This window comes from Pelophylax lessonae, assembly GCF_965119305.1.
Source record: "Pelophylax lessonae genome assembly, chromosome: 10".
NCBI classification, from domain to species: domain Eukaryota; kingdom Metazoa; phylum Chordata; class Amphibia; order Anura; family Ranidae; genus Pelophylax; species Pelophylax lessonae.
The window spans coordinates 234,756,637-234,780,548 of NC_138777.1; the positions used below are offsets into that span (position 1 = coordinate 234,756,637).

Sequence of the window (23,912 nt, forward strand, 5' to 3'; positions counted from 1 at the left end):
CTCTTAGAAAAGAAGCCCTGGATAGACCCAAAGCAAGGTCGAATTCCGAATCTCAATAAAGAGAGTGTCAATCAGCATGACAGTCAAGCAAACACATTGATAAGATAAAGAGATGAAGAATGGAAGCCCCTAATCCTCTCCTGATCATTTTCCTTTACAAATAAATAAATAAATAAATAAATAAATAAATAATTAAATAAAAGGTACCGCTGAGTAGAACACATATCTCCAGCCATTAATAAAATGCTCGGCCCTCCACAGAGAGTGTTTCCACTCATTGCCCACACCGCTCATTCCAATTACACATTTTTTCTCCATTTTCTTTCTTTTGATTTCTTCATCAGAACCGAGTTGACAATTATTGTTGAATGGAGCTAATTTTCTGCTAAGTTACTTGTTGCGGCTCCGATAATTAATTCTGCGATGTTTATGTTTTGCTCACAGTGCAGTTTGACGATTGTCAAGGTAATGAGGAGGTGATATACGAAGTTTCCAATCCCAACTTTAAAGTGGAAGCCGATGGATCATTAATTGCACTGAGAAATGTTACAGAAAATATCCGGGCTCTGTTCATCCACGGGCGCTCGCCCCACTCTGACGACATGGCGGAAGTGAAGATCCTCGGCAGGAAGGACAGACACAACTCCATAAAGGTGAATGTGTATCCCATCTACATCTTTTACAAAGCATCATTTAGAGGGAATGTATTATAGTTTGTGAAGGTTTTTAATTGTATAAATTAATAATAAATATAGAAGCATTTGGGCATCACAAACTGGAAATCCTATTAAATTCATTTATTCAACGCTAGTCCTTCAATCCCCCCCCCCCCCCCACTTTGAAACACCCTCCTAGCATTTCTAGCTGAGGACATCATTTACTTCCTGGAATCCATCTGCCCTAAATTAGACATGAGCTAATGATGGGACACTATTCCTCCCACTGACACCAATGATGGGGCACTATTCCTCCCACTGACACCAATGATGGGGCACTATTCCTCCCACTGACACCAATGATGGTGCACTATTCCTCCCACTGACACCAATGATGGGGCACTATTCCTCCCACTGACACCAATGATGGGGCACTATTCCTCTCACTGACACCAATGATGGGGCACTATTCCTCCCACTGACACCGATGATAGGACACTATTCCTCCCACTGATATCAATGATGGGGCACTATTCCTCCCACTGACACTAATGGTGGAGCACTATTCCTCCCACTGACACCAATGATGGGGCACTATTCCTCCCACTGACACCAATGGTGGGGCACTATTTCTCCCACTGACACCAATGATGGGGCACTATTTCTCCCATTAACACCAATGATGGGCACTATTCCTCCCATTAACACCAATGATGGGTCACTATTCCTCCTACTGACACCAATCATGGGGCACTATTCCTCCCACTGACACCAATGATGGGGCACTATTCCTCCCATTAACACCAATGATGGGTCACTATTCCTCCCACTGATACCAATGATGGGGCACTATTCCTCCCACTGACACCAATCATGGGGCACTATTCCTCCCACTGACACCAATGATGGGGCACTATTCCTCCCATTAACACCAATGATGGGTCACTATTCCTCCCACTGACACCAATGGTGGGGCACTATTCCTCCCATTGACACCAATGGTGGGGCACTATTCCTCCCACTGACACCAATGGTGGGGCACTATTCCTCCCATTGACACCAATGGTGGGGCACTATTCCTTCCACTGACACCAAATGATGGGACACTATTCCTCCCACTGACACCAGTGATGGGTCACTATTTCTCCCACTGACACCAATGATGGGGCACTATTCCTCCCACTCACACCAGTGTTGGGACACTATTCCTCCCACTGACACCAATGATGGGGCACTATTCCTCCCACTCACACCAGTGTTGGGACACTATTCCTCCCACTGACACCAATGATGGGGCACTATTCCTCCCACTGACACCAGTGATGGGTCACTATTTCTCCCACTGATACCAATGATGGGGCACTATTCCTTCCACTGACACCAATGATGGGGCACTATTCCTCCCACTGACACCAGTGATGGGGCACTATTCCTCCCACTGAAACCAGTGATGGGGCACTATTCCTCCCACTGACACCAGTGATGGGGCACTTCCTCCCACTGACACCAATGATGGGGCACTATTCCTCCCACTGACACTAATGATGGGGCACTATTCCTCCCACTGACACCAATGATGGGGCACTATTCCTCCCACTGACACCAATGATGGGGCACTATTTCTCCCACTGACAACAATAATGGGGTACTATTCCTTTCGCTGACACCAACTACAATTTACAATTCTGTTAACCTTGCTTTGTGATCCCGACAACCCTGCCAGACAGCTCAAGCACTTGGTGTAGAAGGAGGAAAGTCCCAAAAGAAGAACGTATATAGTCCAAATTTCATTTTATTCAGACTCTTATGTTATATTAAAAAAAAAGCAACACATTTCAGGGAGTTCATGGGGCTTCATCAGGGCTTGGAACTGATGAACACAATGTGTAGAGGGCTGATAAAATTGGAGAAATCCTAAGGATTAGCCTGACAATTACTCCTGATGCCAGTTAGGTTATTACAGACAGACAATCAGATCCTGGACCTCTGTGTTGCTGCACTGTAGTTAAGCAGTATAGCCTGGTCCTGGACACGCCCCCATTGTTGATTACACTCCAATCAAAGGATCTGTCCTCTTCTGTTCTGTTTACACATTGCAAAGCAATATAGATCTGCTTAGCCAAGGCCATCCATCTCTTATCAATACTAATACAAAGCAGTATTCACTTCTATTGCCAATTCTTTGTAAAAATAATATATTGATCTTATTTTTTATAAATCTATAACCAGATAAGATGGTGATTTTTCAATAGCTGCCCGGAGATCTGCTTTAACATTGTAATAATCGTAAAGACTCTTTATATCAGTTCTCACCTGAGCGGTACACATTGTCCATTTTATTACACAACTACACCGGGGTGAATCCTCTCTTATTACATTTCGGTTGCACAGATTCCTTTTCATATTAGGCTTCCAAAATTATTTATTATATTACCTGATGAAATTAATTTTTCTGGAGAGTCTGTAATTAGTTCCTGACCCCAGGCCTCTGCCGGTGTCATGTATTATGGAAGAGGTTTATAAAGCTCCAACACCTCCACTGGAGACGTTTGTCTAAATTGAGTGTTTACACGGAGAGCTGCCAGGCAAACGTAGTACTTACCTGCAGATATTACAAGTGCGGGCCCTGGTCCACTGCCGGCTTCTGGATTGGGGCAGCTTCTTTATGGGAAAAATATATACCCAGTGCATACCAGTATAGATCCTAACACATTACCCAGTCCATACCAGTATAGATCCTAACACATTATCCAGTCCATACCAGTATAGATCCTAACACATTACTCAGTCCATACCAGTATAGATCCTAACACATTACCCAGTCCATACCAGTATAGATCCTATTACCCAGTCCATACCAGTATAGATCCTAACACATTACCCAGTCCATACCAGTATAGATCCTAACACATTACTCAGTCCATACCAGTATAGATCCTAACACATTACCCAGTCCATACCAGTATAGATCCTAACACATTACCCAGTCCATACCAGTATAGATCCTAACACATTACTCAGTCTATACCAGTATAGATCCTAACACATTACCCAGTCCATACCAGTATAGATCCTAACACATTACCCAGTCCATACCAGTATAGATCCTAACCCATTACTCAGTCCATACCAGCATAAATCCTAACACATTACCCAGTCCATACCAGTATAGATCCTAACACATTACCCAGTCCATACCAGTATAGATCCTAACACATTACCCAGTCCATACCAGTATAGATCCTAACACATTACCCAGTCCATAGCAGTATATATCCTAACACATTACCCAGTCCATACCAGTATAGATCCTAACACATTACCCAGTCCATACCAGTATAGATCCTAACACATTACCCAGTCCATACCAGTATAGATCCTAACACATTACTCAGTCCATACCAGTATAAATCCTAACACATTACTCAGACCATACCAGTATAAATCCTAACACATTACTCAGTCCATACCAGCATAAATCCTAACACATTACCCAGTCCATACCAGTATAGATCCTAACACATTACCCAGTCCATACCAGTATAGATCCTAACACATTACCCAGTCCAAACCAGCATAGATCCTAACACATTACCCAGTCCATACCAGTATAGATCCTAATACATTACCCAGTCCAGTTATATATATATATTTTTAGCAAAGACTCTGGAGAATAAAATGGTGGTCATTACAATATTTTTTGTCACGCGATATTTGTGCAGCGGTCTTTTAAAACGCAATTTTTTGGGGAAAAAATACATTTCACTGCAAATTAAAAAAAAAAAAAACAGTTTAGAGGTACAGAGGAGGTCTAGGGTTAGAATTATTGCTCTCACTCTAAAAATCACAGCAATACCTCACATGTGCGGTTTGAACAGCGTTTACGTATGCGTTCGCTTCTTCGCATGAACTTCGAAGGGACAGGGCGCTTTACCTTTTTTCTTTTCTTATTTATTTTACCTTTTATTTTTGCACTGTCCCTTTTAAAAAAAAAAAGATTTTTGATCACTTTTATTCCTATTACAAGGAATGTAAACCTTCCTTGCAATAAAAATGTATTAATATGAGATCTGGGGTCAAAAAGAACCCAGATCTTACATCTACACTAAAAAGCAAACAAAAAAAAAAATTGTAATTTTTTTTTTTTATAATGAAAAAAATGGTCCCTTTAAGGCCGTTGAGAGGAATTGACGTATGACGTCGCTCCAGTCCTCCAAGGCCATAGAGTGGAGTGGGGGCCAGCTTGCCCTCACTCAACTTCCTGCTTAGGATGCCATTGAACCAGATCGTTTTCCCCGCTATGGTTCCGGTAATTGGGAAAAACGACCAGTAAGCGTTGCGGGGGGGGGGGCGGTGTCTTAACCCCGTGGCGAATCCCCTGCTGGGACCACTTTTATGAGAAAAAAGCCCCAGGCTCAGTACAAGATCCAGTAAAAAAAATACGGAGGTTATGGCCTTAACCTCGATATTTAACATCAAGGTAGCGACCTAAAACTGCGGCGGGCGATCCGTAAATGGTTAAAGGCAGGAATTACCTACTAGTTATGAGTGTTGGAGAAGAAGCATCAAGACGATATGAATGGCTAAAGTAGACACATCAGTTATTTGAATTATTTCCTCAAATGATACAATTGTCTCAGCATTCCGAATAACCCCAAGAAAACCCTCCTGTAAGAATCCAGGAATTCGCCCCCGTCTCCTCCACCCAGACTTGAATTGTGAGATATGGCTTCTCTCACCCCGTTGGCTTGACTCCTCCATTACCAGGTGTTTGTGATTTATTTGCATTCGGCAGCAATAAACCAGAACGAAGCGGCCAACCAAATGACCATTAAGGCCCCGTTATGATTACACGGAAAGCAATCAGTCTTCCCGCACCTCCATAATTTCCCTGTCCAAGATGTAATTGCTGTATCCAAGGATCGGACGGCGGCCCTTAGCTGTGCCGAAGCCCCGTCTCCACTTCCCATTACATTTCCAATCAGCGGACTTAATGCTTCATTTTATAGAGACAAATGCTGGTTAAATAACTGCAGTAAAAAAACAGAAGAACCATAAATATTTCATAAGGACGTGTTTTTTTCGCTGATTAGGCTGTTATTGCCGGACAGCCGGCGGCGGAGAACGGGACGGTCGGTCACTTGACCTGCCGAAGATTGTCTGCTGGCAAGACCAACAGGGCTTGAAGTTCATAGATAGGAATTTGAGGGATATAATGATTGACATGGATGCGGTGGATTTAACCAATTCCGCTGCACCTTTACCCCCCTTTCCTGCCCAGGCCAATTTTCAGTTTTCAGTGCTGTCTCACTTATCAGCGGGGAGTATTGCTACTTTTAAAAGACTCTTGGATGTGCATCTCAAAGAACCCAATATACAGGGATATGGGAAATGATTATCGTCGCTGACACACACACACACCTTCACCTTCACAGGTTGAACTGGATGGACTATTGTCTTTATTCAACCCGAACTACTATGTAACTACAGTATGTAATGACAATTGCGCGGTCAGGCAACACTGTACCCAAATGACATTGTTATTATTTTTTTCACACAAATAGAGCTTTCTTTCGGTGGTATTTATTCACCACTATTTTTTTTTTTTTTTTGCAAAACAAACTAAAAAAGACCAAAAGTTTTGAAAAAAAAAAAAACCCACATTTTTCCTTGTTTCTGTTATAAAATTTTGCAAATAAAAAGTCTTTCTTCATAAGTTTAGGCCAAAATGTATTCTGCTACATTCTTTTGGGTGAAAATAACCCAAATCAGTGTATATTATTTAGTCTGTAGGAAAGTTATAGAGTCCACAAACTATGAGATGTATACCGTGTGTCACGGAGCTTACCTTTGTTGGAGTCTGTTACGCAGAGATGTACGCTCAACCCTTGCAGATATCCACAGTCCAAGGTGACCAGGTAAGAAAGCCACCTGGGCTGTGAATCTGTGCACGGGGGCTTGGCAGGGAAGGTGCTCCAACGGGCAGGACCGGCAGGAATACAATGGGAAGGGAAGTCCAAGAATAACTGTAGTCATTGGATGACACGAGTCCGTATAAGGATTGCAGGAACAACAAGGAGCGAAGGTAAGGATGGAAGCCGGAGTCAGTCTGGAACACACGCTTAGGAAACAGGAACACAGGAACAAAGTCTGTCAAACAAGAACAATCTGGAACAAAGCAATGAACTGACACTGCTCTAAGCGAGAGGCAGTGTTTTATAGCTTGCTTAGTTGAGCAATTAGCTTCAGGTGGACAATGAGAGACAAGAGTATACTCAGGTGAAGTCCAGCCCCCTAGTGCTGCAGGCAATACCAGATTAAAAAGACTGGATCCATATGAGCTGAAGTGTGGCTCAGAGGCAGGATAAGAGGACAGAACATCAAAGTACCCAGGTTCAATTCCCATGTTAGGTACTTAATGGCGGCCACGCCTGGCTGTCTGTAAGGCATGGCGAGAGCTGTGACACCGTGTTTACTATGCTTCAGTTTGTGAATGAGCAGGAAGACTCGGAGCGCTTAATATTCATTCCTCTGTGCAGTTGGGGCTGCAGAGAAAGGAACTGATCAATCTATGTCCTCAGCCACTTTCGGCTGCGGGGATAGACTCTATGGGGCCCCGTGATTTCTAAAAGCAGCCCTGCCTGAGCTGCAGGGGAGGACTGGGCCAGGGGGGAAATTGCCCCTTGGCCTGCTTTGATGCCCTGTAAAAAGGCTGCACTGCTTCTGCCAAAGACATGCCTAAAGGATTCCTGGTGAAGAGAAGTTAAAAGTCCCCACTGCTGACCTACTGAGTGCGGGATGAAGACAAGGACAGAGCGCAAGAGCAGAGGCCGGTTCCATGCCCCACTGGAGACTTTTCTGCCTCAGCCAGCCCCAACCGAGCTGTCCCAGCTCCCCCCAACCACCCCCTGCTGGCCAGGTCGGAAACCCAGATTCACACATTAAGTAGAGAGTATCTGGAGCAGATCTTCAGCTTGGAATGGGGGTCAGGAGGAGGATTGGGAGAGTGGGGTGAGGGAGAGTGGGAGGAGGGCCGAGTTGCTGCACCATGGGCCTCCGGTTTCTTTTTTAACAACCAAACTGTTCCTTTATTGAATCAAAGAAGTAAATACATACAAAACAAGGTATACAGAAGTGAATGGGAAGTGTACAGCGGTATACAGAGGGTGTCAACTAATAGCCACAACATGAAAAGTATATCACAATGGAAACATTTCCTCTCCAGAGAGAGCAGAAACCAATCAGTCCTGGAGCACAATTGTACCCTGAGAAAGGGTCACCATGGCCTCTTGTTTCTACTTGCCCCCTGGGCTGAAAGTTGCCAGTCTGCCCCTGCTGGGCCGCATGCTAAACTTCCTGGGGCCACATGTTGGACACCCCTGATGTAGTGCAAGGGCCTGCCTGATTGGATACAGAGTGAATAGATAGGTTGGTCCTCCTATTCCATAGTTTTGGTAAATCTAAAGGAAATTTGTACAGAGATTAATACAATAATGGTATAATAGTACATAGGGAAGCTGGAGTTTAGAAAAAAAGAAAAGTGATCTTAGGCCTTTAAATTGATGGCAAGTGCAGAGCTAGAGAGAGAGCCCTGATTGGCTTCAAGAGTTGGCCTTCTCTCTCCAAGTCTGTGCAAGGGATTACAGGAAGCAAATGCAAAGACATATATGTAGTGCTAACTCCATAGGTTGGTTTTGGCTTGTTTTCCCTAAAACAGCACAAATACCACCAACTACCCAAGCAACAGTCCATACACTCCGGTGTATAGCAGGGGTGTCAAACCCAATTGCATCAGCATTATGGTTGCCCTCAAATGGCTGGTTGTATCTGTAAGGCTAGATATCCAGAGCACCCCACCCTCCCTTACATCAGATGTCAAGAGCCCCCCCCCTTTCCACCATCAGAAGTCAAGAGTCCCTCACCCTCCCTTACATCAGATGTCAAGAGCCCCCCCACCACCACCACCATCAGTCAAGAGTCCCCCACCCTCCCTTACATCAGATGTCAAGAGCCCCCCCACCACCACCACCAGTCAAGAGTCCCCCACCCTCCCTTACATCAGATGTCAAGAGCCCCCCACCACCACCACCACCACCAGCATCAGTCAAGAGTCCCCCACCCTCCCTTACATCAGATGTCAAGAGCCCCCCCCCCCCACCACCACCATCAGTCAAGAGTCCCTCACCCTCCCTTACATCACAATGTGCCCCTCTCACCTTGTTCTGCTGCCTATAAGAATCTAAGGGTGGGGCTGGGAAGCAGAAAGTGCAGAGTCTGGAGGCCGGTGAATGCTGAATCGAGGGGAGGTGGACACGAGGGTGTGCTGCGGCTGCACAGAGATGCGCAAGATCTGTAGGAGGAGTTCTGTCCTCTTCTCTGTTGCCAGCTAATAGTCACAACGGCCATACATCATGGGAATCCTGGTGGTGGCTTCTTCCCAGTGAGGCCCCCTAGGAATACGAGCAGTCATGTGACTGCAGAATATTCATGAGCAATTCTCTCCCAACCAATCAAAACCCCATAAATCCTTACTTGGGAAAAACACTCACTTCAAGTTTGAGTAAGGCAAGGATAGCAGAGTACTTGATATGTAATTAAAAATGTTTTTTTTTTTTTAGGCAGCTTTGATTGGCGCATGAATAACTAGTAAGTTTCTTAAATACATTTAAAAGTAAGGGAAGCATGTGCTACATGTGTGATAACCAGAAGTCTGCCCGAGGAAAAGTTTTAATTGAAAACTATTACGGTTGTCCTCAACATAAAAGACTTTTTTAATTAATCCCCTGGCTGCCAGAGGGGCTGTGAAATGCATTACCCGTCCTCTCTGGGAACGGATGAGTTAAAGACATCTCCTGCGCTCACGTCTCACATGGGATTTGGGAAATATTTGTATTCCGGTGAAGCGTGTGTGCTGTATTTGTTGGATGAGCATACCAACCATTCAATAACTGTACTCTTAGTCTTTGAATAAACCCCCCCCCCCCCACCTGGTAAAATACTTACTGACCCCCCCCCCCCCCATGACCCAACAATCTTTACCATGTGACCAAAAGTATCTGGACACCCCTAAAATGTATTGAGTCCAAATCAGAGGTGTCAAACTTGATTTAATCGCTGCATCGGCATTATGGTTGCCCTCGAAGGGCCGGTTGTATCTGTAAGACTAGATGTCTTCTTACATCAGATGTGAAGAGCCCCCACACCACCAGAAGTTAAGAGTCCCCCATCCACCCTTACGTCATAGTGCACCCCCACCTTGTGCTGCTGCTGGGAAGAAACTGCGGGTGATTGATGGCAGAGCTAGATAACCCTTGATTGGCTCCAAGAGTTGGCCTTCCCTCTTCATGTCTGTGCAACGGGTTACAGGAAGCAAATGCAAAGACATACACTGCATTACCAAAAGTATTGGGGCACCTGCCTTTAGACCAGGGATCCTCAAACTATGGCCCTCCAGATGTTGCAAAACTACACATCCCATGAGGCATTGTAAAACTCTGACATTCACAGACATGACTAGGCATGATGGGAACTGTAGTTCCTGAATAACTGGAAGGCCATAGTTTAAAGACCCCTACTTTAGACTGTTCATTGGAGCCAGAGTGTATGGACCACTGCTTGTGTGGTTGTTGGTAATTCTGCTGTTTGGGGGAGAACCAGTTAAGAGTAATGGCCCCTTTGGGGGTATCTCTACATACACTATATTACCAAAAGTATTGGGACACCGGCCTTTACACGCATATGAACGTTAATGGCATCCCAGTCTTAGTCCGTAGGGTTCAATATTAGCCACTTTAGCCCTGCTCACTGTGCCTCTACTGCGGCACAGTGGCTCGTTCCCGTCCAGTGACGTAGACCTACATCGCTGGACTCCTCCCCTTGTGGGCGGCGTGTGCGCGCCGCCGGAGGCTCGCTCCCGCTGTATTCAGTCACAGCAGGAGTCGGGCCAGGGGAGGAGCAGCGGCGATCACCGCTGCTCTTCCCCGATCCTCGGGGAATCGAGTCTGGAGATCCGCCCGCTTGTGTAAACAGAGCGGGCGGATCTCCTAAGTGACAGACAGGGTCAGATTGCAGGGTTCAGCATAGCTGAACCTCCGATCTGTCCTTGTGTCACTCAGTCACCTCCCCCCACACACGTTAGTAAGCACGAGGCATACATTAACCCCTCCCTCTCCAATAAAAATAACCCCTTCCCTGCCAGTGTCATTTTTACAGTAACAGTGCATATATATAGCACTGATTACTGTAGTAATGTCACTGGTCCCCCCAAAAGTGTCAAAAATGTCAGTCAAGGGTGCGATCTGTCTGCCGCAATGTCGCAGTCCCGCAAAAAAAATTGCAGATCGCCGCCATTACTCGTTAAAAAAAAAAACACCAAAAATTACAGAAATCTTTCCCTTAGTTAGTAAACGCAATAACTTTTGCGCAAACCAATCAAAATACGCTTATTGTGATTTTTTTTTAACAAACATAGGTAGCAGAAAACAAATTGGCCAAAAATTTAAAAAAATTTAGATTTTTACATATTTTTTTGGGGGGAATTTCATATAAAAAAATGTGAAAAATATTATTTTTTCTAAATTTACGCTCTTTTTTTGTTTATAGTGCAAAAAGTAAAAAGCGCACAGGCGATCAAATACCATCAAAAGAAAGCTCTGTTTGTGGGAAAAAAGGACGTAAATTTCGTTTGGGTACGGCGTCGCACAACCGCGCAATTGTCAGTTAAATTCGCACAGTGCCGAATCGCAAAAAGTGGCCTGGACGTAAGACAACAACATCCTCCGGTGGTAAAGTGGTTAAGTTGGCCCACCCTTTGCAGCTATAACAGCCTTAACTCTTCTGAGAAGGCTTTCCACAAGGTTTAGGAGTGTCTATGGGAATGTTTCACCATTCTTCCAGAAGTGCATTTGTGAGGTCAGGCACTGATATTGGACGAGATGGCCTGGCTCGCGGTCTCTGCTCTAATTCATCCCAAAGGTGTTCTATTAAGTTGAGGTCAGGACTCAGTTCAAGATTCGAATGAACATTTGGGAAAGCATCAAATTAGGGTGAAAGAAGAAAAGTGTGGGGAAGTAGATGGAAAAGGAAAATAATTGGAATAGCTGCAAGGAGGGCTTGCCTAGGAGCAGGTGAATAGAGAGGGAGAGTAGGAGGGGTAGGGGCTGGGAGAGTCTCTTCCACATGGTCCAGCCAGCTCACATTGCCAGCGATTTGCTAAATATGGTCTATGTTCACCTGAGTGTTATATGTCCTCCAGGGATCCCAAACCTTGAGAAATATGGTGTGGGTGTCCTCCAGCAAAGAGTTAAGCTTCTCATGCTTTATTATGTCGTACTCCAGTAAAATTAAGAAACAGTTATTTCCATGCTCTAGCCAAGGTTTACCAGGCAGCCAGGAACACAAACTCTACCAGCTTTCTCTGGTTATCGGATGGTCAATAATGGTATCAGCTCATGGAGTAGAGTTTCCCAGGGGTTGTCAGCTAAAGGCCTGATCTGATCATTGTGTAGAGCCATGTCCAAAACTGAGTTGCTTTAGGACAGGACCACCAAACATAGAATAGAGTGCCCCACTCTCTACAGCCATAGAAGCACATGGGAGATGCCAATGGGGTAAATGTGGACATACTATTCTGGGCCATCTATAGTGAAGGAAAAAAAAGTGTTTGATCCCGTGCTGATTTTTACTTTTCCCACTGATAAAGAAATAACAGTGAGAGACAGAATAACTAAGCTACTCCAGGACCTTAATGTGTTTCTTCTTGAGCCACTCCTTTGTTGCCTTGGCCATGTGTTTTGGGTTATTGTCATGCTGGGATACCCATCCACGACCCATTTTCAATGCCCTGGCTGAGGGAAGGAGGTTCTTACCCAAGATTTGACGATACATTGCCCTGTCCATCGTCTCTTTGATGCAGTGAAGTTGTCCTGTCCCCATAGCAGAAAAAACTCCTAAAGCATAATGTTTCCACCTCCATGTTTGATGGTGGGGATGGTGTTCTTGGGGTCATAGGCAGAATTCCTCCTCCTCCAAACACGATGAGTTGAGTTGATACCAAAGAGCTTGATTTTGGTCTCATCTGACCACAACACTTTCACCCAGTTCTCCTCTGAATCATTCAGATGTTCATTAGCAGACTTCAGACGGGCTGTACATGTGTTTTCTTGAGCAGGGGGGCCTTGCAGGCGCTGCAGGATTTCAGTCCTTCACATTGTAGTGTGTTACCAATTGTGTTTTGGTGACTATGGCCCCAGCTGCCTTGAGATCATTGACAAGATTCTCCCGTGTAGTTCTGGGCTGATTCCTCACCGTTCTTATCATCATTCAAACTCCACGAGGTGAGATCTTCCATGGAGCCCCAGACTGAGGGAGATTGACGGCTATTTTGTGTTTCTTCCATTTGCGAATAATCTCACCAACTGTTGTCACCTCTCACCAAGCTGCTTGGCGATGGTCTTGTATCCCATTCCAGCCTTCTGTAAGTCTACAATCTTCTCCCTGACATCCTTGGACGGCTCTTTGGTCTTGGCCATGGTGGAGAGATTGGAATCTGATTGATTTATCGAAAAAGAGGAGGGGGGTATTGGTTACAAAAGAAGCGGCATATTCTCCTCAAAACACGTTGAGCACTACAATCCAGATGGCGTTTGTTAGATGATCTAGTTAATATCTATCAGGTCATTTCCATCTGTGATTGATTATTTTTATCGAGCTTAAAGAGAATGATACATTTTATTTGTATGTCTTTGATATGGATATGCCTTTTTATATGTATACTGTGAATAAAATTTGTTACATTTTAACGAAAGAATTTGTCATTTGTCATCAAGTCTTGTATGGTGCCATTTAAAGTCCATCAATTGATTGCTTCTGTGGACAGGTGTCTTTTATATAACTAACAAGCTGATATTAGGAGCACTCCCTTTAACCACTTAAGCCCCGGAAGATTTTACCCCTTTCCTGACCAGGCCCTATTTTGCGATTCGGCACTGCGTGAATTTAACGGACAATTGCGTGGTCGTGCGACGCTGTACCTAAACGAATTTGACGTCCTTTTTTCCCCACAAACAGAGCTTTCTTTTGGTGGTATTTGATCACCTGTGCGATTTTTTGATAATGCGCTATAAACAAAAAAAGAGTGACAACTTTGCAAAAATAACAATATTTTTCAAATTTTTTTATATGAAATTCCCCAAAAAAATGTAAAAATTTAAATTTTTTAACATTTTAGGCCAATTTGTTTTCTGCTACCTATGTTTGGTAAAAAAAAATCGCAATAAGCGTATTTTGATTGGTTTGCGCAAAAGTTATTGCATTTACTAACTAAGGGAAAGATTTTTGTAATTTTTATTGTTTTTTTTTTTTTTAACGAGTAATGTTGGTGATCTGTGATTTTTTTTTGAGGGACTGCGACATTGCGGCAGACAGATCGGACCCTTGATTGACATTTTTGACACTTTTGGGGGTACCAGTGACATTACTACAGTAATCAGTGCTATAAATATGCACTGTTACTGTAAAAATTACACTGGCAGTGAAGGGGTTAACTTTATTGGAGAAGGAGGGGTTAAGTGTATCCCTAGGGGCGTGCTTCTAACTGTTATAGGATGTGGCTGTTTGTGTAACTACAGAGATATATGATCCTACATAGCAGGACCGTATGATCTCTGCACTTACACAGGGGAGAATGACAGACGGCTTTGTATACATTAGCCGCCTGCCTTTCTCCCTCTGTACCGGACGATCGCGAGTGGCCGGCGGACATCGGGTCCACCGGTCACACGCGCGGGAATCACAGTGAACGAGCGGGGGCGGGAGCGCGCTTCTATTGGCCCCCTATTGGCTCACAGGCGAGTGACGTACCCATACGTCACTTTGCCTGCACGGGGCTGACCGCCGCAGTATACGTACTTGCAGCGGTCGGCAAGTGGTTAAGGCCCCTTTCACACAGGCGGACCGTTCAGATCCGCCTGTCAGTTTTTTTGATCTGAACGGTCCCCCCATGCATGTCTATGGGACATCGGATGTCAGCGGAGACCTTTCCGCTGAAATCCGATCCGTCTGGATGGATGGAAACCCTATTTTCCATCCGCCCAGCGGATGGGATCGGATGCCATCCGATTCCCCCATAGAGATGTATGAGGAACTGACAGCTGTGTCTCCGCACACAGCGTGGAGAACAGCTGTCATCCGCCTGCTCAGCGGGGGATCAGCGGATCGATCCCCCGCTGAGATAAACGGAGTCCGTCTGACGGATGGGCTGTGTGAAAGGGGCTTAAGAGTGCTTAATCGCAACTCATTACCTTTATAGAAGACACCTGAGAGCAAAAAATCTCACTGATTGATCGGGGAGAAAATACTTATTTCACTCATTAAAAATGCAAGTCAATTTATAACTGTTTTGAAATGCTTTTTTCTGTATATTTTTGTTGTTATTCTGTCTCTCACTGGTAAAATAATCCTATCATTGAAATTATAGACTGATCATTTCTTTGTCAGTGGGCAAACGTACAAAATCAGCAGGGGGTCACATACTTTTTCCCTCACCGTACTATCGAGAGAGTAGTTTGTAAGCATTTTATTGGGCGAAGATGTATCGGTATTCTCTGGGTTTTGTCATTTCCGGATTGGGGTCTGGAGTTCAGAGACTTAAAAGAGTTTTGGGAAGGACGAAACATCCAATCCGGTGTCTGGGCCTTAGTGAAGACCAACAAGCTGTCCGTGTGCGGGTGTGCACACCCTTTATATTCAATGACGTGGCCATAGCTCAGGGCTCAGTTGGGGGGGGGGGGGGTTTACAGGTGTTCTCTACTCGGGAGACCCCTGTCCAGGTCAGGGAGGGGGCCTTGTGAAGAAGGGATCTGCAAATGTTATGCAGAGGAAGCATGAGAGAGGTGCATGGATTGCATATGAGCACAGTAGCTACTGTGAACCGGCCCAAAAAAAACAACCCAAAGGTCTGAGGTTGAGTCCTGAGCAGTAGTGCTACAAAAGAGAGCCCAGAGGCTAAGGTCATTTAGTTCTTATATGTGAACAGATAGTGGAAACCCCTGCTAGGGAAAAAAGTTTATTTTGCTGAACTTTTTGGTTGTTTCAAAAAAAAAAAAAAAAAGTGAGCCTTTAACCACTTTACCACCGGAGGATTTTGCTGTCTTACGTCCAGGCCACTTTTTGCAATTCCGCGCTGTGCGAATTTAACTGACAATTGCGCAGTCGTGCGACGCTCTACCCAAACGAAATTTATGTCCTTTTTTTCCCCACAAACAGAGCTTTCTTTTGGTGGTATTTGATCACCTGTGCGATTTTTACTTTTGGCGCTATAAACAAAAAAAAGAGCGTTTATTTTGAAAAAATAACAATATTTTTAACATTTTTTTATATGAAATTCCTCCCAAAAAAAATGTAAAAATCAAATTTTTTTAAAATTTTTGGCCAATTTGTTTTCTGCTACCTATGTTTGGTAAAAAAAAATCGCAATAAGCGTATTTTGATTGGTTTACGCAAAAGTTATTGCGTTTACTAACTAAGGGAAAGATTTCTGTCATTTTTGGTGTTTTTTTTTTAACGAGTAATGGCGGCGATCTGCGATTTTTTTTGCGGGACTGCGACATTGCGGCGGACAGATCGGACCCTTGACTGACATTTTTGACACTTTTGGGGGTACCAGTGACATTACTGCAGTAATCAGTGCTATATATATATATGCACTGTTACTGTAAAAATGACACTGGCAGGGAAGGGGTTAATTTTATTGGAGAGGGAGGGGTTAATGTATGCCTGGTGCTTACTGATGTGTGTGGGGGGAGGGGACTGAGTGAGTCAGGGACAGATCACATGTTCAGCTATGCTGAACAGTCCGATCTGTCACTCCCTGTCACTTAGGAGATCCGCCCGCTCTGTTTACAAAAGCGGGCGGATCTCCACACTCGATTCCCCGACGATTGGGGAAGAGCAGCGGCGATCGCCGCCGCTCCTCCCCTGGCCCGACTCCCGCTGTGAATGAAAACAGTGGGAGCGCGCCTCCGGCAGCGTGCGAGCGCCGCCTACAGGGGGAGGAGTCCAGCGACGTAGGTCTACGTCGCTGGACGATAACGAGCCACTGTGCTGCAGTAGAGGCACAGTGGCCGGAGGTAAAGTGGTTAAAGCGGTAGTATACCGCTTTTTGTGATTTTTAACTACAGGTAAGCCTATAATAAGGCTTATCTGTAGGTAAAATTAATATCTCCTAAACCTGCACGGTTTAGAAGATATTTGCACTGCATGCAGCCACTGACGCGAGCGGCGAATGCGCTCTGAAGGTCCGGCGGACCTTCAGGGTTCCTTGTCGGGAAGTTGCCGGAAAATCACTCCTGCGCGAATGCGCCAGAGTGATGTCATCGCGGCTCCGGCCAACCACAGCGCCGGAGCCGCCGAACCGGGAAGAGACGCCGAGGGATCATGTCCGCACCCACAGCGGTGTCCGGAGGTCCGTGTCGGGGCTTCGTTCTAAGGTAAGTGTTTCATAATGAGCTAGTAAGGACTACACTTGAGCTAATACTCCCAACATATCACAGCTACCATACAAGGGTTTACACTGGCTCTTGTGTAAACCCACGCATGTGTACGGCATACAATCCTGGACACAAATATTCTGGCATGTAAGCTCCAGAGCATATACAGGGCTGTGTACTCTTCCCCTCCTATGTAATAGTGGTGGACCAATCACCAAGCACCATCTCTGTCACATGCAGTAAGTCACATGGAGGAATGCAATAAATCTGGTGAAGGTGATTGTGGGGCATTAACCCCGGGGAAGCCCCGTATCTGATCCGGCGGTGCCGCCGGGTTAACATAGGCTGCCCATGGAACAGATCTCTATGGTCCTGGGAGGCTGTAAGTGATGTCATAATGTCACTTCCGGTTCTGGCAGATCTATACGCTGCCATTTCTTTTTTGCTGGAAAACAGGAACAATGTTTTTTTTTTTTATTTTTTTTATTGATCTGATGCTTTCCAGGGTAGAGGAGAAATCTAGGGTCTTATAGACCCCAGATGTCTCCATACAGGGGACCTGTCATGCCTATTTATATCATAAGGAAAGTTTACATTTCTTGTGATAGGTTTACAAGTGATAACAAAAAATAAAAAATTCAGGGAAAAAATCCCCCCCCCCCCATGTTTGCATGCAGCGGAACTAACAAATGCGTAGTTAGTGCCTGCATGTTCACACATGAGAGGTATCACCACAAACGGTATAATAGGCACCTATCGCTAGACCTCCTCTGTACCCCTAAACTGGTAACCTGTAAAAATGTTTAAAGCGTCGCCTATGGAGATTTTTGAGTACTGCCGTTTGGCGCCATTTCACGAGCGTGCTGTCAGGGTGCCAGGAAACCAGACCACACGGGGATGCAGGTAAAATAAAGCAGTTTATTGGAGCAAACAACAATAAATGCACAGCAAGAGTGAGGAAGTGAGAGCAGGAACAAGCCGGGGTCAAGTCCAGAAGCGGGTAGTCATCCAAGTCGGGGGTCAAGTCCAGAAGCGGGTAGTCATCCAAGTCGGGGGTCAAGTCCAGAAGCGGGTAGTCATCCAAGTCGGGGGTCAAGTCCAGAAGCAGGTAGTCATCCAAGTCGGGGGTCAAGTCCAGAAGCGGGTAGTCATCCAAGTCGGGGGTCAAGTCCAGAAGCGGGTAGTCATCCAAGCCGGGGGTCAAGTCCAGAAGCGGGTAGTCATCCAAGTCGGGGGTCAAGTCCAGAAGCAGGTAGTCATCCAAGTCGGGGGTCAAGTCCAGAAGCGGGTAGTCATCCAAGCCGGGGTCGAGTCCAGAAGCGGGTAGTCCACCGTTGCGGGGTCGAGAGCCAGGAGAGTCGTTAGCCAAGCCAGGTTATACATGGAGGAACACGGAGAACAGAAGACTGCTAGCAGAGATGCACCTTAGAGCACAAACACAAGGGCAAGGACTGCAACCCATCAGGTGATAGAAATATTCAGGTGTGCAGCATCATCACTGTACGACACCCAGACAAAATTGGTGAGCCAATCACACAAGCAAGAAATGATGTTTCTGGGGGTGTGGTCAGTATACATTCTGTGCACAGAACAGCTCCAGGCGGCCATATTGCATTTTCAGAAATTTACAAGAGCTGCAGATTGACAAGGAAAGGTCATTTTTAATAACATTCAATTACAATATGATTTGTGTAGCAATTGTATACTCTATATTGTTTTTTCTTTATTTGCTTTTTTTATTCCCCATTAAAGTTGTTGCTTTGCACTGCATGGGTATGACCGTTCACAGGCTTGTGCTGCAATACCAGATGTTAACTGTAGTTGGCAGTGCAGCTAAAACCTGAAAGCCAAGATGTGGTATCGGTAGTTACGGACAGCAATGTCTCTTTCTCAATAAGAAATAACCATTTACAGTAAACTGCTTTGCTTACTCGAAGGACAATCAAAGTTATTTACAAAGCAAGTTTGCCCAGACGGTGCTGTCTGATGAAGCCCGCAATCAGTGTTCCTTTTGCTTGAATAAACATTGCGATGAATTCCGCGCTCATCTCCACACCAAAACACCTCATTATTATCAATCTCCACATGACAGATAAGGACACTCGATTGATGAGTCGTGCTGCTTGATCGACATTAAGTGGTACATTTTAACAATTGCCTGTTACACCAAGTGAACAACAAAAACACACATAGCAAATTAAATTACCACCTCCAAACATTTCATTGTGTTTAGAACTTTCATTTTATTTCACTTTTTTTTTCTAAATAAGACAACTCCAAGTGAAGTTAAGTTTCGATAGTGTATGTCTTCTGTGAGAGCTGTTTGGTCTTAGATGTTGGGTTAGCATGGTTTTGGACAAAAAAATCTATTATTTCTGTGTGTTGCGGATTTGAAACCAACCATATAGTTTGATCGGGTTGTAGGCAGGTGCGGTCTATTTTCTCCACAGCAGGTGGCGCTCAACCGCAGCGACATTGCAGAGGGAGAGAAGGCAAGAGGAGCCTAGTTCCTCTATGGTTTCCTTGATCACAGGGGGCAGCCACCTGATTGAATGCTGGTGCCCCTGTGACTTTGGCAGGCATCTTGGGTCAGGCAGAGTCTACTTAAGACCCTGGCTCCAAGTCTTGGTGAACATTGTCGAGTGTGGCTAGAGTAAGGACAGGTCTCCCGCTTGTCAGGGACAATGCTTAGCGTCAGGGAAAGTGTGTCTGTCCTTCTCCTACATTGAAGTACATGGAATACACATCTAAAGCATTGCTTTGAGTATTTAGGAGTCACAAACTTCATGGCTATAGGTCTCACAGTGTAAAATGGGATCAAATCTTCATATTTCTTGAGAGATATTGTTGATAAATATTACTCTCCCATTTGAAGTTATCCAAACCATATTCTCAGTGTCCATTAAGTATCTGTCTTTCACTCCCAGTGATGGTGAGTACCGGCACAGAAAGGTTCCAGAAGAGTAAAGAAAGTGCATCGTACCTTGTAGCCTCACCACTTGGGTATGGACTGGCCAGGCCGTATTCCACTCCCCGACCCCGTGATAGACACTGTTGACACACCTGAGACCTTCTGCTACTGAAACATCCTGGGGTGCTCCCTGCTGGGTTGCCTTCCAGTGGAGCTTGCTGTCCATTGCCAAACTTCAATTGCAATATATTCCTTTTACTCTGCACCTGAACTCTAAATGTTTTCTGACGCTGCACCTACCCGCAACCACCCAACCCACCCAACCAGCCATGTAAAAGTTATTAGCTAGCACAACAGAAAACTAACTACAGCTGATTAGGATCCTTGAAGCCACACCTGGGCATTTACAGAAGAGTTTGCCAACCTCAGTCCTCAAATACCCCTAACAGGCCGTATTTTGAGAAATTCCCTTAAACTCTCAAAAATACCAAGCCATTGACATTGATTTAAAGCACCTGCGCAGGGTGAAGGATATCCTAAAAACATGACCTTTTGGGGTACTTAACCACTTGCCGACCGCCGCACGACTATTTACTGCAGCAGTCAGCCCCGTACAGGCAAAGTGACGTAGTACTACGTCGCTCGCCTGCGAGCCTCTAGGGGGCGAGCGCGCGCCGCCGGAGGCGCGCTCCCGCCCCCGCTCATTCCCTGACATGTCTGCGCGAGTGACCGGCAGTTCCGATGTCCGCCGGTCACCCGCGATCTCCAGGTGCAGAGGGAGAAAGGCAGGCGGCTGATGTAAGCAAAGCCGCCTGTCATTCTCCCTGGTGTAACTGCAGAGATCATACGATCCTGCTATGTAGGATCGTATGTCTCTGTGATTACATCACTAGCCACGCCCCTTTACAGTTAGAAGCACGCCCCTAGGGACACACTTAACCCCTTGATCACTAATAAAGTTAACCCCTTCCCTGCCAGTGTCATTTTTACAGTAACAGTGCATATGTATAGCACTGATTACTGTAGTAATGTCACTGGTACCCCCAAAAGTGTAAAAAATGTCAGTCAAGGGTCCGATCTGTCTGCAGCAATGTCGCAGTCCCGCAAACAATAAAAACAATAAAAATGACAAAAACAATAAAAATGACAAAAATCTTTCCCTTAGTTAGTAAACTTTTGCGCAAACCAATCAAAATACGCTTATTGCGATTTTTTTTTACCAAACATAGGTAGCAGAAAACAAATTGGCCTAAAATGTTAAAAAATTTAGATTTTTAAATTTTTTTGGGGGGGGAATTTCATATAAAAAAAATTTGAAAAATATTGTTATTCTTTCAAAATTGTTGCTCTTTTTTTTTATTATAGCGCAAAAAGTAAAAATCACACAGGTGATCAAATACCACCAAAAGAAAGCTCTGTTTTTGGGGAAAAAAAGGACGTCAATTTTGTTTAGGTACAGCGTCGCACGATCGCGCAATTGTCCATTAAAGTCACGCAGTGCCGAATTGCAAAATAGGGCCTGGTCAGTAAGGGGGTAAAATCTTCTGGGGCTTAAGTGGTTAAACTCTCAAAAATACCAAGCTATTGACATTGATTTAAAGCACCTGTGCAGGGTGAAGGATATCCTAAAAACAATGACCTTTTGGGGTACTTAAGGACTGAGATGAGGAACCACTTGTGGGAAGATGCAGCGTGATGCAGAGGGAAGAAAACACACAGAGTCCAAGTGCAGAAACAAGAATATATTGTAACAAGTCCAGCAATACAAAACAGACCGGGTGGGAAGGCAACCTGACCGGGATCACCTACAACCTGGTCACAAATGGCAGTAGGTTGGTGGAGTGCCGACAGCATCTGTCTCAAGGAGTGGAATGTGGCCTAGCAAGTCTGCAACCAAACGGGGAGGCTTCCAGGAGAATTGGCATGTCCATGCACTTTCCCTTCTCCCCAGGAACCTTTCCCTTGTGCTAAGCACTGTCCCTGACAGATGGTTGACCTGTCCCTACTCTAGCCACTCACAAAATGCATGCCAATACCAGGAACCAGGGTCTTAAATAGACTGCCTGACCCAAGATGGCTGCCAAAGTCACATACGGTGCCAGAATCTAATCGGACAGCTGCTTTCCTGTGACTGAAGAACCCATAGAGGATCTAGGTTCCTCTTGTCTTCTTCCTCCACTTGCATTGCAGACGAGCGCCACCTGCCTACAAACTGACTTGCAGAACAATTAAATGTCCCACTCTTTACTGACTTTCACTAAGTACGTGCTTAATCAGGTTATCAGAATCGCCCCGCCAGGAGGTGAGCAGGCTGGGGTCCAATAGCAGATATAGCAGGTAGGTATCAAGCAGAAGCGTAGTCAGTAAACAAGCCAAAGGTCATAAATACGTGGTTGCAGGCTAAGATCAAACAGAAGCATAGTCGAGATACAAGCCAGACGATGATAACCAGTGGTATCAGAGATATGGATGACACCAGGAGTGACAAGAGCGAGATATTGGCTGGAGAGAGCACAATGATCTGGCAAACAGGAAGTGCAAAGACATGGCTTAAATAGGAAGTTCATAATGAGGAGCAAAGAGTTCAAGGTTCAAGTGAAACGAGGTTCAAGGCAAGATCATTCAAGAATCTGTCCAGGGTGCTGTACCGCATCCCAGTTAGCTCAGCAAGAAGAGACACTGCCAGACACAGCAGTGGTCACAGGTTCAGACCCTGGTCCTGACATTGGCTTTTGCAGGAGCCCATCCTGCTTGCTCTTGATCAGAAGCCTTGACCAAATGAGTAATGATTTATTTTGGTTGTTTGTTTGATAGAAAAAAAAAACAGTGCCCTGTAGTCATTGTATCACCGGCTCTCATCATAATTGTATGAAGTTATTTATAAAGGAATTACGCCGTGTTATGGGCCTCTCTCTAGATTTTCAGGTTGACTTATCAGAATCATTTCCCAAAGCTGATTGCCGATACGTTGCTCATCACGAAGAGAGCAAAGCTCGGGGTTTTTGCCCAATTGACAGAATCCGGCTCGGTTTGGCGGCATTCGCGAGCTTGTCATTATTTTTTTATCGCGCCGTGAGGTTGCAGCTTCGGGAAAATAAAACAAGAGGAAGGCTGTCCTAAATCCCCAAAGTGGCTAAAATCAATTTTCAGATGCAAATGAGGATGGCCTAGGTGAGTTTGTTTTATAAGCAATGCAGCGCCTGTCAGTGGTTTTGATCTAACAGCCACATAAAGAAAAAAAAGATTGTCAACACAAAACCGCATTATAGTCGCGGCAAAGTTTTATGTTTCTTAAGGCGCTTAGAGCAATAATTTTAGGGTAGAAATAAACATCTGAACTAGAAGAGATGGTTGGATTTAAATTGTATTTTTACCCAAAATGGCATCTTTACTCAAAATTGTTTAATTACTCAAAGTTATATCATTACCTCAAATTTGTGACATTACCCAAAATTGTATCTTTACCAAAATGTATGACATTACCCAAAATGGTATCATTACCCAAATTTGTGACATTTCCCGAAATTGTACCTTTATCCCAAATTGTATCTTTACCCCAATTTGTGACATTACCCGAAATTGTATCTTTATCTCAGATTGTATTATTACCCAAATTTGTGACATTACCCAAAATTGTATCTTTACCCAAAAGTGTATCATTACCCAAATTTGTGACATTACCCAAAATTGTATCTTTACCAATATGTATGACATTACCCAAAATGGTATCATTACCCAAAATTGTATCATTACCCAAATTTGTGACATTACCCGAAATTGTACCTTTATCCCAAAGTGTATCTTTCCCCCAAATTGTATTATTACCCAAATTTGTGACTTTACCCAAAATTGTATCTT

The 23,912-nt window shown here is 44.7% G+C and overlaps 1 protein-coding gene across 1 annotated transcript in view; it reads left to right on the forward strand.

Annotated features, from left to right (window-relative positions):
- The first annotated feature begins 472 nt into the window (after positions 1–472).
- The window catches only part of CDH13 (cadherin 13), a 668,836-nt gene continuing 645,396 nt past the window's right edge, over positions 473–23,912 (forward strand). The window contains exon 1 of the mRNA XM_082269695.1: positions 473–653. Coding sequence (XP_082125821.1) covers positions 603–653 — 51 coding nt within the window. The 5' untranslated portion in view covers positions 473–602. The remainder of the gene's footprint in view (positions 654–23,912) is intronic.